Source organism: Phalacrocorax carbo, chromosome 24, assembly GCF_963921805.1.
Source record: "Phalacrocorax carbo chromosome 24, bPhaCar2.1, whole genome shotgun sequence".
In the NCBI taxonomy this organism is placed as follows: Eukaryota; Metazoa; Chordata; class Aves; order Suliformes; family Phalacrocoracidae; genus Phalacrocorax; species Phalacrocorax carbo.
In genome coordinates, this window is record NC_087536.1 from 7,335,933 (window position 1) to 7,349,201 (window position 13,269).

Here is a 13,269-nt window from a genome sequence, read left to right on the forward strand (position 1 = left end):
GCGGTCCCGCCCCGGGGCGGCGCGGCGGAGCGCAGGCCCCGGCCCGGCTCCATAAGGCCGCGGGCCGCCGGCCGGACCCAGCGCCCCAGCCGGGAGGGGCGATGCGGACGCGGAGCGCCATGGCCTGGGCCCGGGGCTGGGCCTGGGCCCGAGCGGCGCCCAGCTGCCTCTGCCTCCTGCTGCTGGCCGTGCCCGCGCCCGGGCAGGCGGGCCGTGCGGGTGAGTGCGGCCGGGCCGCGGCCGGCACCCCCTCCTTCCCTCCCTCCCGCCGGGCTGGCGGGCGGCCCCGGCCCCCCTTCCCTGGCCGGGCCCCGGCCCTTCTGTGGACGCCAGGCCCCCTCCCCGTCACCTCCAGGCCTGCCGGGGGCCGGCTGAGGGGGTCTGGCAGCCCGCTTCCCTTCCTCAGGGCTGCCAGGGCCCGGCCCCGAGGGCTGGCAGGTGGGGTGGGAGACACCCCCCCCCTTCCCTTTGTGGAGCATTGGGTCCTGCCTGGCGGCCCCCCCGAGGCGTGGGGCTCTGGGGCAGGGGGTCTACCCCTCTGTGGGCAGCCCCGGCGGGTCAGGGTCACGGTCACAGTCACGGTCATGGCACGGGGGTCACAGGTGCCTGCAGGAGGGTGCTGTGGGTGGCGACATGGCCTGTGCCCAGTCCAGGGCGGCCTCTGCCAAAATGCTCCTGGTAGATGCTGTGTGTGGTCAGAGGTGCTGCGGCGGGGCCGAGAGGACAGCAGGGCCTTTGTCCTGACGCTGAAAGGCGAGGAGGCAATCTCGGCTGGCGGGGTCCCCTTACACCTGCTCGAGTTCGCAGGCGTCTGGGGAACGCTGTTGCTTTCGTCTCCAGCCCTCCTGCGCCAGGCTAGGCAGGCTGCTCTCCACATGCTCTCCCGGGCTCTTGCTAGGCAGGTGGCAGCCAGTGTGCGAGAAAGCCTGTAAAACGTGTGGTGGGGTGGGCAGTTTGTTCACCGGCCTCCCCAGAATTTGTGTGAGCAGATCCTGGGTACGACTGCATAATCTCCCCTGCCAAGAGGATGTTGTGTTGCTGTGTGGAGGTGACAGAACCCCCGCATCATTTCCACTGCGTTTCAAGGGACACATGCAGGGACCTGTGTCTTTCCCCCTCTCTGTGTGGGTGGCCTTAGCCATTGTGGAGCCAGGGCACCGCCTGCGCTGGCACAGCTGGGCATGGGCAGGACCCCGGCGGGCTGCTCTCCCCCGAGGAGGATGGAGGCTGTGTCCTGGGGCAGGAACTTGGGTGCAGCACGGTGCCGTTGCTAATGGCAGCGAACGGAGATGGTGCTCTCTTTATGGGCTTCTGGTGAGTTGACGATGTGCCGTCTTTATGGGTTGTTCATTAATTGAAACTGTTCTGTTTGTGGGCTTTTATGATGCTGATTCTGATCTTATATGTACATGATAGGCAGAAATGTCTTTGTTGTTGTTTTCCTCCTCCTTATGTGCTGTGTTAAACTTCTGTGTTTATCATTAATGCATAGTTTGATAGGGCTTCCTAATTGAGGAATTTTCTCTAAAACTGATATTGATGCTTCATGCTGAGAAACAGTGCTCTTGTGGTGGGTATCTCTCCCTGAGGGATTCTGTGCTGCAAGTCTCTTGTCTCTCACTTGGAGTGTTGTTACTGGCGGTTGCGAGCTGTGCGCTAGATGACAGCCAGGCTTTGAAAGGTGGCTGCTGGCTTGTGGTGGAGGTAGCACGGCGTGTTGGAAACTGCTTCGCTAGACTACCAAGGAGCAAAGTATAAAATGATGCATCTCCTGGATATGGGATGCTGGTACTGGCGTAATATTTTAGCTCCTACCTGAGGGTGGGAGGAACCGCAGGTCCCTGAGTTACTGATGGTGGATAGCAGCGTTTCTCTCTGCCTTCTGAAGCCTCTGTCCCAGCTAATAATGCCAAATCTGTGATGACAGGTACTGAACATTCTTTGTCTGACCATGAAGGCGAGGGGAGAAACAAGTCGGCCGTTTCAGTTTATCCAGGCACTTCCAACTTTTGGGTTGGCATGTGCATGATTTGGACATTTCCCAACAAAGAGGGACACAAGGCAGAAATGGAGTGTTACCGGAAACTGCCAGTTGAAAATTCCTGAATGAACATAATCGTATAGCGATGTGTAGCCTTAAGGGATTTGTATAGTGTAGGTTTTCCCCTCCTATTTGTGTCCCTAGGAGGTCTCAGTGTTTGGATATATAAATTCATAAAGAAACGGTCTGGCATGGCCAGAGGCAGAGACTGTGGTTTTGGCTGCTTGGTCTCTTCCCCGATACTTGGTGTCATGCACATACTGGGATGCTCTAGCCACGCTCACCAGCTCGTAAAGGAGTTCTTAAAGTGTTTAAATGCTTTGGTTTGAATTTTCTGGGGAGATGAAGTGTTTGGTTAAGATAATGCCTTTGTTCAGCTCATGAAAAACACAGCACTGCCTCACCCGATTTTCAACAAATCTGGGACAATCATTCAGCAGAGTAAAGAGGGGTTTTGTGGTTATTTCCTCCATGTGAAGAATAAAAAGAGGAAAGAAATTTCACTGTAGCTAATGTTGCCTCTTGTAGTGCTTTGTTTTCGGGAAAAGGAAGTTTGAAACATGACTGTAATTTTTGCATGTCTCAATCATTCTCATTTCTCAAACTAAAATTAAAAAAAAAAGTTTATTTGCTCAACCCTACCAAGTTCTGTGTTTGAATTTGTATTGTGTGGTTTCCTTTGGTGGCCAAATTTGAAGATAGCGATATCTCTAAAGAGAAGCGTTCCCACGAACCTCCCCTGTGTGAAATGAGCTGACATCTACACAGCTGGCGGGATGTGGAGGAAGTGAGTGGGCTCTGTGTGCAAGGAGCTCCTCTCCGTGAGCAAGGGTGTCACGGTTGGAGGGGCAGAGACTCCAGGGCCATGGGCCCAGAAAGGAGGGTGTCCCGGTGAGATTAATCGTGTTGCACCAGAGAATAGTGTGACTTTGCTCTGTTTCTCCTAGTAAGAATGTTCCAAGGTGGGGAGGATGTTGTGATGGTACCCGAGAAGAAGAGCAGTAGTCCTTTTTGTGGAGCAATAGTGGCTGTTGTCTTGCAGACAAATTAGCATGGCTTTAGAAAGGGCAGGAGGAATAGCAGGAGTCTAGACAGGAAACACAGCATAGGTCCATAGGTCAGGATTTCAGCAAGAGGGAGGTAAGAATTTTCTAGGAAATATTGCTGTAGAAGAGCTCAATATCCTCAAACGTTCAACACCCCCAGTAAAATACTAAGAGAAATTACATTAACCATTCTTGCCAGCTTTAATGTTAAACGAATATTCCAGGTGAGCAATAAATCAAGTAGACACATTTGCTTCTCTTCCCGCGATAGTTGGTCATCTTTTCCTACCTTCTAAAAAGGCACTGTGACACAAGGAGACCCGCTTGGTCTGAAGACTTTAGAGCAAGGGAAGGAGGAGATGGCGAGAAAAGTCACAAGGAGGGGTGACCAGGAGCTGGCCAGATGTTCCTGGGTGCTTTGAGGATGGAGCACCACCAAGGCACTCTTTAGCCTTTGAGGTATGGGAGGAACTGAAACTGCTGGCTTCACAGGAAATGTTTCTGCTTTTAGCAGAAGATTCGTTAGCTACATGCTTTGTATAAATCTCTCAATATTTTTAAGGGGACTTGGGTAATATTTACATAGTGAAAGTGAAGGACATTTTTGTTTCCAGTAATCCAAAGAGTAAACTTTACTACAGCTGTCATCATAGCAGAAAGGTCAACTGCACCTGAAGATGCTTCTCCTAGTATGTAATCGATTGCAGAAACGCACCGAAGAAGTAGTCGGTGGTGACATGTCATTCTGGAAGGACATCTGTGAGCCAGTTTGAGGAAGTTTCTCCTCAGACAAATACTGCTTGGCAAAGTCCTTTAAGATTTCGATAAAGGGACACAGAGAAGGCATGTGGAATTGAATCTGTGGCTGATACCCTTCTGGTCAGATAGCATTCAGGCTCCTTAAAGGATCAGCAATCCCAGTAACGTGGACACACGAAATATCTGGCAGAAGGATGCAGCTTTGGAAGGGTGGGTACAAGGTGTTCTGCCAAGGTGGAAATAATTGTCTGCACAAGTACGAGAGGGTGAAAAATGGGGTGCGGGAGCATGTGAGCATGTTTGCAGGAAAGGAAATGAGTGTTGGAGGAGGTGAAATGACAAGTGAATCAGCCGTGCCATCTGTTGTGAAGAAAGATTAACCTGTGGAGATACGTAAACACACAAAGCACGCGAACCTTGGTACGTGTGAGGCCTCAGTGGACTGTTGTGTCTTGTTTTGGGTCCTTTCTCAGGATAGGTACTGTCTAACTGGAGAGTAGAGCCAGTAGAGCCTAACGTGAATGGTCAGAGGTCTAAGAAATAGGGTCCACAAGGAAATATTGAATATTGGCCTTTACTTAGCTGAGGGAGGGGTGAGTGTGACAGCACGCTTTGAAAATCTAAAAATTTGCAACCAGACAGAAGGGGAGTAAACTGTCCCCTGCCTTTGGGGGTTAGAGATACGGCTTAAACCACAGCAAGGGAAGTCTCTCGGATGTCAGGGATGCTTGTTGGAGATGCGTTGTGTGGAACTGATCCTACCTGGGACCCAGTGATGGACTAGATGGCTGTGCACAGCTTCTAGTGAGCAGTCTGCTGCCTAATGTCGAATGGCTGGTGCAGCTGACCACATCTAGTAATTGTAATAGATTATAACTGGTTAATTTAATGACTTTGTGTATTTAATGCTTTAGCAATGTACGTCTTTTGACTCAGACGCGCACAGCTCAGAAGATTAATGCTCATGCTGCTAACTGCTGCTCTAGATTTAATACGGTTTTGGTCAAGCGTTTAGAGTAAAACTGCTGAAGGTTGCCAGGGTGGATGCAGGCACGGCATAAATCTGGAGAGAGTGTTAGCAATGCCTTACTTCTCCGTGGCGCTGGTTTTTCTCCTGGCTCAACAGGAAACTTTCCGCTCTTGCTCAGGGATTCAGTGTGTTAAAGTAGGTGAATGCAAGTAAATGGTCATACTGGGTGTCCTCTCTCTGAGTGTCACTGGCAGACAGCTGTGGGCACATTTGGGTAGTACCAGAGGAATTTTAGTGTTCTGCATATCGTACAGAATGATGCTTTTTGGTGTCACTTGTGATGCTGAAAGCAGTGAGGGATTCGGAAGTGGTGGTCAGAGCAGAAATCAAGCCCGCAGCTGCTGCTGAACCTTGCGATGCTGCAGGCGGGACGGTTCTGAGCCTTGTCTCCACGAGTGCAGTCCTCCTCCTCGGTGTGGGAAGGGTGGTTTTCTGCACGTTCCTTGTTAGCGTCTGGCTGCAGCCTGGGCTGCTGCGCTGGTCACATGCTGATGAGTTTGTTTTTATGAAGTGAGTTTGTTTGGTGGTGTAACAGGCTACAGTCTGAACTTTCCTTTTTTTTTTTGTTTCCATTGAAGAGACAGTCTCAGACCTCACTTTAGTAGGCTTGATAAAGAGTTACAGTAAGAGAAGGGTGATCATTGGGGTGAAATGTTTAGTGTGGGTGGATGTAGCTGTGTTTCTGTAACTAAGCCAAGGATCTGCAGGCGTGCCAAGGTCTGTGAAGGCAGGAGATGCAGCTTGACTTTTGCTGAATATAGATCTTACCTGTCAGGGACTGGACAGCCTAACAGCTTACCTCAGCGTCTGCGGAGCCGTAATGGCTCTGGCATGTTCCGATGGTTTTCAAGCTCCCGCACGCTGTGGAACATGCACAAAATTCCTCCTGTGGATTTGGGGCAGGGAGGAGGTGATGATTCACGCCTTCCTGGTTGCCTCCGATGCTTGGTAATTAAAGGCAGTCTGTAATGAGAGAAGATAAATATAGTGGATGCAATTGCGTTTTTCTCCTTGGAAATACAGTCTCAACTAGCGTTACACCCAAGAATGAGTGGTAAGAGGCATGTTCTGAGTGGTGACGTGTAGCGCAACTCAGCAGCCTTGGCCGGTGGCAGGAAGCTCTGGGGTACAAGAAGGCCTGCAAGTTAGTGAAAAATTTATTGCAAACTGCTGTGTTTGAGAACCATACTTACTATACTGCAATGAAGCTTCTCAAAAGGGGGTGGATAAAAAGCTACAAAAAGTCGCGTGTCTTAGGAAAACAGGATATAAATATCTTCAAACATCTTCTGCGGAATACAGCGGCATATCTGGGTTTGGTTTTTGCTGCCACTTCTGCCTTTCCTTAATTCCTATGAATTAAACCACGTTTACTTTGTACTGAAAGGTATGGATGAATTCTCCTAGATGGTAACCATCTTGACCGGAGGGTAGCATCTTACTGCCATGGTGGTTGCAGGAACATTCCTGATAACGCCTTCACAGCATGTGAGACCCTGGTGTTTATCTAGGCTGCGGCGACAGAATTTTGCCCTGTGCCAATTAGGTCAGACCGAGTATGTTTCTCTTCCTGGGTGAGATAAGGTCTGGACGTGTCAGTCACTTGAGGGAGTGCTGGGTGGGACTTGAGGTGGCCAGTGTGTTACTGGATTAAGGACATACCTTTCAAGATTTGCGTTTCTTGGAAGGCAAAAGGCCCGTCCCCCAGTAGCAGCCGTTGTAGGAGGAGGATTTAGGGGCAGGGTTGTCTTTTGCATGTTCAAATTTCTGCTTCGTTGCACTTGTCCCTTTCATTGGATTTTTGATTAACTGGGCTGGTGCCCTCTTTGCGGGTTGTTAGTGATGTGTGGAATGTTGCATGGGGCAGTCGGCATGGAAATAGGCTCTTTATGTAAAGCGAGGGTTCTGGGGTGCCAGTGGAGGGGTGTGCTGCGCTGTCAGCCACTGCGGAGCGGTTTTGTCCCGGTGAGGATCCCACAAAACAAACTCTTGCCTCTTCTGTACATCAGCAGGCTTGTTGTCAATTTGATTTGTACTGAAACATGGGGGGAGAAAGGATGTTTTTGCCAAAAAAGGAAAGAGAACTGAAAGTTAAAGGGAAAGCTATTTGCGTTAAGTTTGAACTTTTAATGCGAAGGCTGCTTCTCTCTTTTTGGTTCCACTAGAAAGCAAGGTGGTGCCTTCCTACCCTTATATTTTAGCTTGTCATAATAGGAAGCACTTTGTTAAAGACAGACACCCCCTCTTCCACTGATGAATTTTGCCCACAATGAAGGGAAGAATAAGGCGTTGTACCTGAAACCAGCTCCCAAACTGATGGTCGTGAAGGGAGGGAAGGAGAGCAGAAAGGGGGGGGAGAACTGTCAGTATTCAGAGAGTTGAGAATTGTGCTCTTTTAGTGCCATTTCTCGAAGAGGAAGCCTCTCAGAGTTGCACTCTTCCCAGAAATCCCTCCCAGTTTTTCTAGCCTCATATGATGATTCACTCTTTTGTCTTCTGCTTCCAAGCTGCTTTTGGGGAGGCATGCTGCTTTCTGAGCGCTGCAAAGATTAACCGAGGCCTGCTGTCTCTGTAGGGTGTCCTAAGAGACTCTCCAAAACCCTGTTCAGATGCCCCAGTGTCACATCCCCCACTAATACAGGCACTTCTGGACGGCCCTGGGGAAGTAACAAGTGCAGGGCACTGACGTGCGGGAGCTCGGGACCGGATACGAGTGAAATGTGTGGTTGGAAATGACAAATGTAGAGAAGTGATTCGTCCGAGTATGTACTTTTGATGGTTCATCCCAGGGAAGGAAGCAGCCCTTCCCTCCCCTGTTTTCAGGCCAAGGAGGTATTGACACTGTGCTTTCTGTAGCCTGTGAGCATAAGGGCTATTTTCAGGAAGTTTACCTCTGCTTTTTTTTTTATACCTTTTTTCCAACGATCACTGTAATTATTGAAACTTCTGCTGCAGTATGTGTACCGTGCTATTTCTTGAGAAACAGCATAGCTTTGCCTATGTTTGTGAGACAAAAATGCTGTGCTACAAATAGGTGCGCTGCAATGCATCCGTGTTCTCCAAACGGACGGCCATACGTGCTGTAATGTCAGAGAAGTTGAAAGCAATCTAAGTGCTTTTGCTTCCTCTTTGGGGATATTGGTGGAAAAAGTGCAGAGACATGGACGTGCTTTTCACTTGGGCAGTCGCTTACGGGGACGCCCGTTTGAAATGCTGACCTGAGGAGATATTCGTAGCGTTGAGGCTGCGCGGCCGCCCACTGGGGATGGGAGAGGCTGCGAAAGCACCTGTAGGAGTCTGAGCATCACTGCAGCTTGGCAGTGCTGGCTCGGGGAGGCTTTCGGGGGAACCCCTGGATTTAAAGCCTGCACAGAGGCTCTAGCCTGTTTCCTAAACGATGGGGCTGGTCCGGCCTCCTGCAGAGGCTTCGAGTGCTCAGTGCCTTTGTGCGACTCGTGAAGGCACAAACGCAGCCTTGGTGTGCTCAAAGTGGCAGGTTTCTAAACGAATGCAGCATCTTTGCTCTGCTCAGAGAGTTTTGGGGGATCTCAGAAGCTAAACTCCCCCTCATGCCCCCCAGATCTGTGGCAGTTATTTCTGGAGCTAAACGGTGGGAAGGAGGCTAACTGTTCCCTTCCCCCTTACCTTTGGGTTGGGGAGCTCAGGCTCCCCTGGTGAGCTCACTGATTCCATTGCCATGAGCTAGTAAAACTGTCGCTCTTAATCCTGCCTGCGATCCCGGGCGACCAACCGCCCGCGTCCCGGCGGAGCGGCTCCCGAGCCAGGCACAGGCAGGCTGTTGATGGGAAGAGTGATTTACGTGTGCAGTTTGTGGTTGTTTACACAGTCGATACAGAACAGTCGCTTGCAAAAACTGACGCCTTATGAAGGGAACTTTGACTGTAAACTTTTGTTTGGTGGTTGTTCAATCAGAGGATCTACTGATGTTGCATATGCAAATCATTTATAGTGATCTGCAAAAGGCCGCTGTTACATGCCTTTGTTTCCCTTCACTTGTTTTTATAAGGTCCTTAAGAGCTCTCTAAGAACATAATGAGTAGTACTGGCCTTGTGTCAGATGTCTGGCCGTGATGTGCAGGGTGAGGACCTCACGCTGGGCTCTGCTGGGCTGGCTTTGTGCTGCCGTGCCATTAGGAAGCACAGGAACTGCTGGAGCCCCTGGGAGCTAGTCTGGAGAGGCTGCACGGTCGAGGTGCTGCGGTTCTGCAGCTTTGCAGCGCAGGACACCTGGCTTTGACGCTGCCTCTCTGTGTGTCCTTGAACAAGTTCTCTCTGTGCTGACCTGCTTTGTTAAACGCTCTGATTCCTGCTGATGAAAAGTGGTGGTGTGCGAGATAGATACCTGTAGGACAGGCATTGGAATGCAAAGCTTTCAACTTGAAACCTTCTGGAAAATTTGGTGTCTTCTCTGCTGTTTGTGTGTTGTTCGTGTGCCTTTTACCAGGCAATCCAAGCATGCTTTGCTCTGAGATTTGCTCTGTGCTCTCCTGCGTGCATCAGGGTCTTTGCCTTTTTCTACTTGGGTTACGTGCGGTGCCCTGGCAACATGGTGCAATGTTGCTTCTTAAAAGTAGAGCTAATCTGTGATAAGAAACGATGCAGTGGCAGAGGGATCTGCCCAGTGCAGTGCTGCAGCCCCACTCTGAGCAGCCCAGTTGCAGGGGTCTGCAATAAGCTGGAGACCCAAACTGGAATCACAGGCTGCCTCCTTCCTGCTGAAGGGGCTTTTCCTGAAATAGTGTTTTCTTCCTTGTGCCTTATCCTTCCAAGTGCTTTGTTTCTTTAGCCAGTGTTTCTGTTCTGCTTTCTAGGTTTCCAGCAGGTTTCTCTGTTGTCTTCCTATGAAGTTGTAATCCCGCAGAGGTTAGGAAGAGAACGGCGAGAGGCTTCCAATGTCTCATCAGTACAGGTACTGGGCAGTCTTAAAAGTGCCTTCAGTTCAGTATCTACTTCCTAATGAGGCCCACCCACAACTGACCTGAAATTCTCACAAAACACTATCGGACTCCTCTAGCAGCAAACAAGTGTCCATCCTCACAGCAGGTGTTACCCCTAGCATTGCCTTTAGCTGGGTTATGGTGAATACCTCCCTGCTCCAGAGGTTACAAGTTGCTGCAATGGATTTTTCATCTGGGTGTAGAAGTTGCATAATGAGGGTTGTTAAGCACTGGAATGAGTTTTGGAGAGGTGGTGGAATCATTATCCTGGGAGATGCTCAAAATCTGACTGGAGGAGGCCCTGAGCAGCCTGGGCCGGCTCTAGCTGGCCCTGCTCTGAGCAGGGGGTTGGATTAGACAACCTGCAGCGGTACTTTCCAGCCTACGTTATTCTGCCATAGACATGTAACTAAAGACTGGACACTTCAAAGTATTTGGATTAGACCAACTGTGTTTAGTCACAAATCTTACGAACACTGGCAGAATTTAATATTAACAAAAATGCCTTGCAGCTTATTGCAGTCGTTGACTAGTACTCCTCCTGTGATATTTAATGTAGTGGTCAGGCGATTCAGCTTAGCCACTTAATATTTAAGGACCCTGGGTGCTGTGCGTAGCACTTGGCTAGCATAAGGCTGTGTAGGTACTGGCGCACTGTGAATGTTTGGTAATAAAACTGTACTGTCCTTTTCCAGCTGCAACTAAGAGATTTTCTGTGGAAGTCTTAGAAACAAGGAGTAAGAAAACCACAAAGCTATTTTGAAATAGCTTACTTCATGGGACTTTTCCCCAGTTGAACAGGAAGGGTGCCAGGTTCCGGAGGTAGGGACAAGTATAAAATAGGTTTCAGGCTCACCCACACATGGTTATTCCTGATCTGGTGCAACTAGCAAGACGTAAGAAGGGAAGTTTATTAGCTCAGTATCTGGCAGTTTCAGCGTGTGGACATGGCAGTCGTTTAGTCTGCTGGATGTCTGGGAACCGGAGCAAAGCCTGATGGTGGTGGTCAGCTTCCCATTGCTGAGTCTCGTGGGCTCAGCGAAGTCGGCCAGGAGCACAGCAAACACCCGCTTCTCTGACCGGTGCTGGGGTACCAGCAGAAACGTGATGGGAGAGGCAGCTCAGATCCACAGAGCTCTGCATCCCTCTAGGAGGGGGTTTCAGTTTTGTTGGTGTGAGCTGCATCTCCAGCAACTACAGCTGTATCTAAAAAGGCTGACAATACAGAGTAGCCCTGAGTTACGGGGTGGTGATTTCAATGCTATAGTCGTAGCAGTAATGGAGCTTGCAGAGACTGTTTTCTGCCAAACTTTTGTTGATTTCAAAGAATGTTTTCTTCATTAACATGAGTAAAATGCAACTTTTTTTAATATTCAGGACAAGGTGTCGTATGCTATTGAGATAGAGGGAAAAGAATACACGATTCATCTAGAAAAGAACAAGTAAGTGATGAATTTCTTTATATTATTAAATTCCATCTATTGTGTCCAAATAACAAGCTGGCAGGTAGCACGCAAGTTCTGGTTCTTGAGGTTCTTTATGAGAAGTGCAGTTACACGCTAACTCTGTGAAATCTGCAGACAAAGAGGGCGAAAGTGGAGGCAGTCACAGCATTGGCTATCAGCCAGGAGCTTTGTTGAACTCCGGCAACCCTGGTGATGCCCTTTCAGTGAAGGAAGCAGTAGTTTGCTCAAAGGGGATCTGGGGAATCGCTGAAACGACTCTCTCCATCCACATCTAAAAATAAACTGAACTATATTTCGAGTAAATATTTTTGCTTTCTTCTGGGTTTTGTTTATTGTTTCAGGGTTTTTTTTCCGGTCTCAGTAGCACAAGAACACTAATAAATGACAAAGCTGACTTTGTATCCAAGGCCTTGATAACCATACCTTCCAGACAAGATAGATGTCATCTGTCTTGAGTTTAATTTTTAAAGGGCTGCTTGCAGCAACAGCAAGTTACCGTTTGTCAGGCTATTGCTTCCTAAAACTGCCCTCAAAATAGACAAAAGGGACAGAACTGTCTAAGTGTACAAGCCCCCGGGGATCTCTAGCTGCTGCTTGCCGAGCCCCTGACCCTCAGAAACATGGGAATTCCGCTACGCCGCATCAAGGGATTTACCACTACGGGTCAGCAGTCTGAATCGTGGGAGACTTTCCCAATGCACTTCCTTCCAAAACTGGGGAAGAGAAGTCGTACGCAGACCGAGTGATGCGGTTTTGTGGTATTTTTGGGGTGGGTTTTTTTTGTATTTATTATTCTCACAAAAGCAAGCTTTTAGCACAGTTTAATGGGTTTTGATGCTTGTTTTACTTCCCTGGGGTGAGGTGGTTGATTTGATTCCATTAACAGTTCCACCATTCTGGTATCTTGGATTTTGCTGTGTAAGTGCACAATTTCTTAGTTAATTTTGGGGGGTTTCCTTTTGAATGTTTCCTTATTTAATTGCAGTTTACCAATTTGTGACACTTTGGGGATCATCTTACTGCCCTGCTATAGTGTCATAGTCATGGAATGAAATTCCTTTTGTATTCCCTCTCCCCCTTCCTTACAGAGAACTGCTGCCCAAAGATTTCACTGTTTATACCTATAATAAGGAGGGGAAGTTGCAATCTGAATATCCAGATGTCCAGGTAGGTTTCCTTCTTTCCATACCTTTACTGAAGGTGACTTGAACATTGAGCATCTACGAGATGAGGGAGTCATGTGTAACAAAATGATAGTGTATTTTTCACTGGGCTAATCCCGTGCACACACTGCACTCTTCCTGGAGAGGAGCCTCGATTTTTGGATGAGGCTCTAGCCTGGGGCTCGTAACAGACGTGTATTTTCTTATGTGGAGGTGATTGCTCTCTAATTAAAAGCTACTCTTTGCTAGAAAGGAAATGCTCTTCTTAGCTGTCAGGTATCTCATCTGAGAGCGGTGCTGTCCTTGTCGCACAGCACACTGCAGTGTTGGTATCGCTTCTGGACACAGGCTTGGCTTCTCATGGGGGCCAGAAGACACGGAGCAGAGCTGGGGTGGTCAAGCGACTGAATGTAGAGCTTTTACTTCTGCACACAGTGGCCTTCCAGATTGGTCCACAAGTCAAAATGAATGGTGAGCTGCTGACCCACCTTTTCAGTTGTGCAAAGCCATCTATTAGTGACTCTAAGAATTTTTGAGGCTTGACAGTCTTCTGTCAGTCCAGAAATTTGGGAACTACTAGAAGGGATGGACAAGATCAAGTCTGGAGGACCTTTGAGAGGGATGTTATCTGCATAGCACTGGAGTTATTCCACTAAAAAAGCAGTTGCAGCCCTCTCTCTCTGTACAAGTGGCTGCCTGATAGGTTGCCTCTGAAAATTTAATTGCTTCTGTAGAATAAGAATAAAAAGCAGCTTGTGTGACACAAAAAGCATGAGAGTATTTCTAATGGCTTCAGCCATCTTTTG

The 13,269-nt window shown here is 48.8% G+C and overlaps 1 protein-coding gene across 1 annotated transcript in view; it reads left to right on the top strand.

The window, feature by feature from the left end:
- Nucleotides 1-13,269, top strand: part of ADAM9 (ADAM metallopeptidase domain 9) — a 31,498-nt gene continuing 18,229 nt past the window's right edge. Inside the window, exons 1-4 of the mRNA XM_064472841.1 lie at nt 1-219; nt 9,709-9,806; nt 11,212-11,276; nt 12,389-12,467. Of these exons, the coding sequence (XP_064328911.1) occupies nt 102-219; nt 9,709-9,806; nt 11,212-11,276; nt 12,389-12,467 (360 nt within the window). The 5' untranslated portion in view covers nt 1-101. The remainder of the gene's footprint in view (nt 220-9,708; nt 9,807-11,211; nt 11,277-12,388; nt 12,468-13,269) is intronic.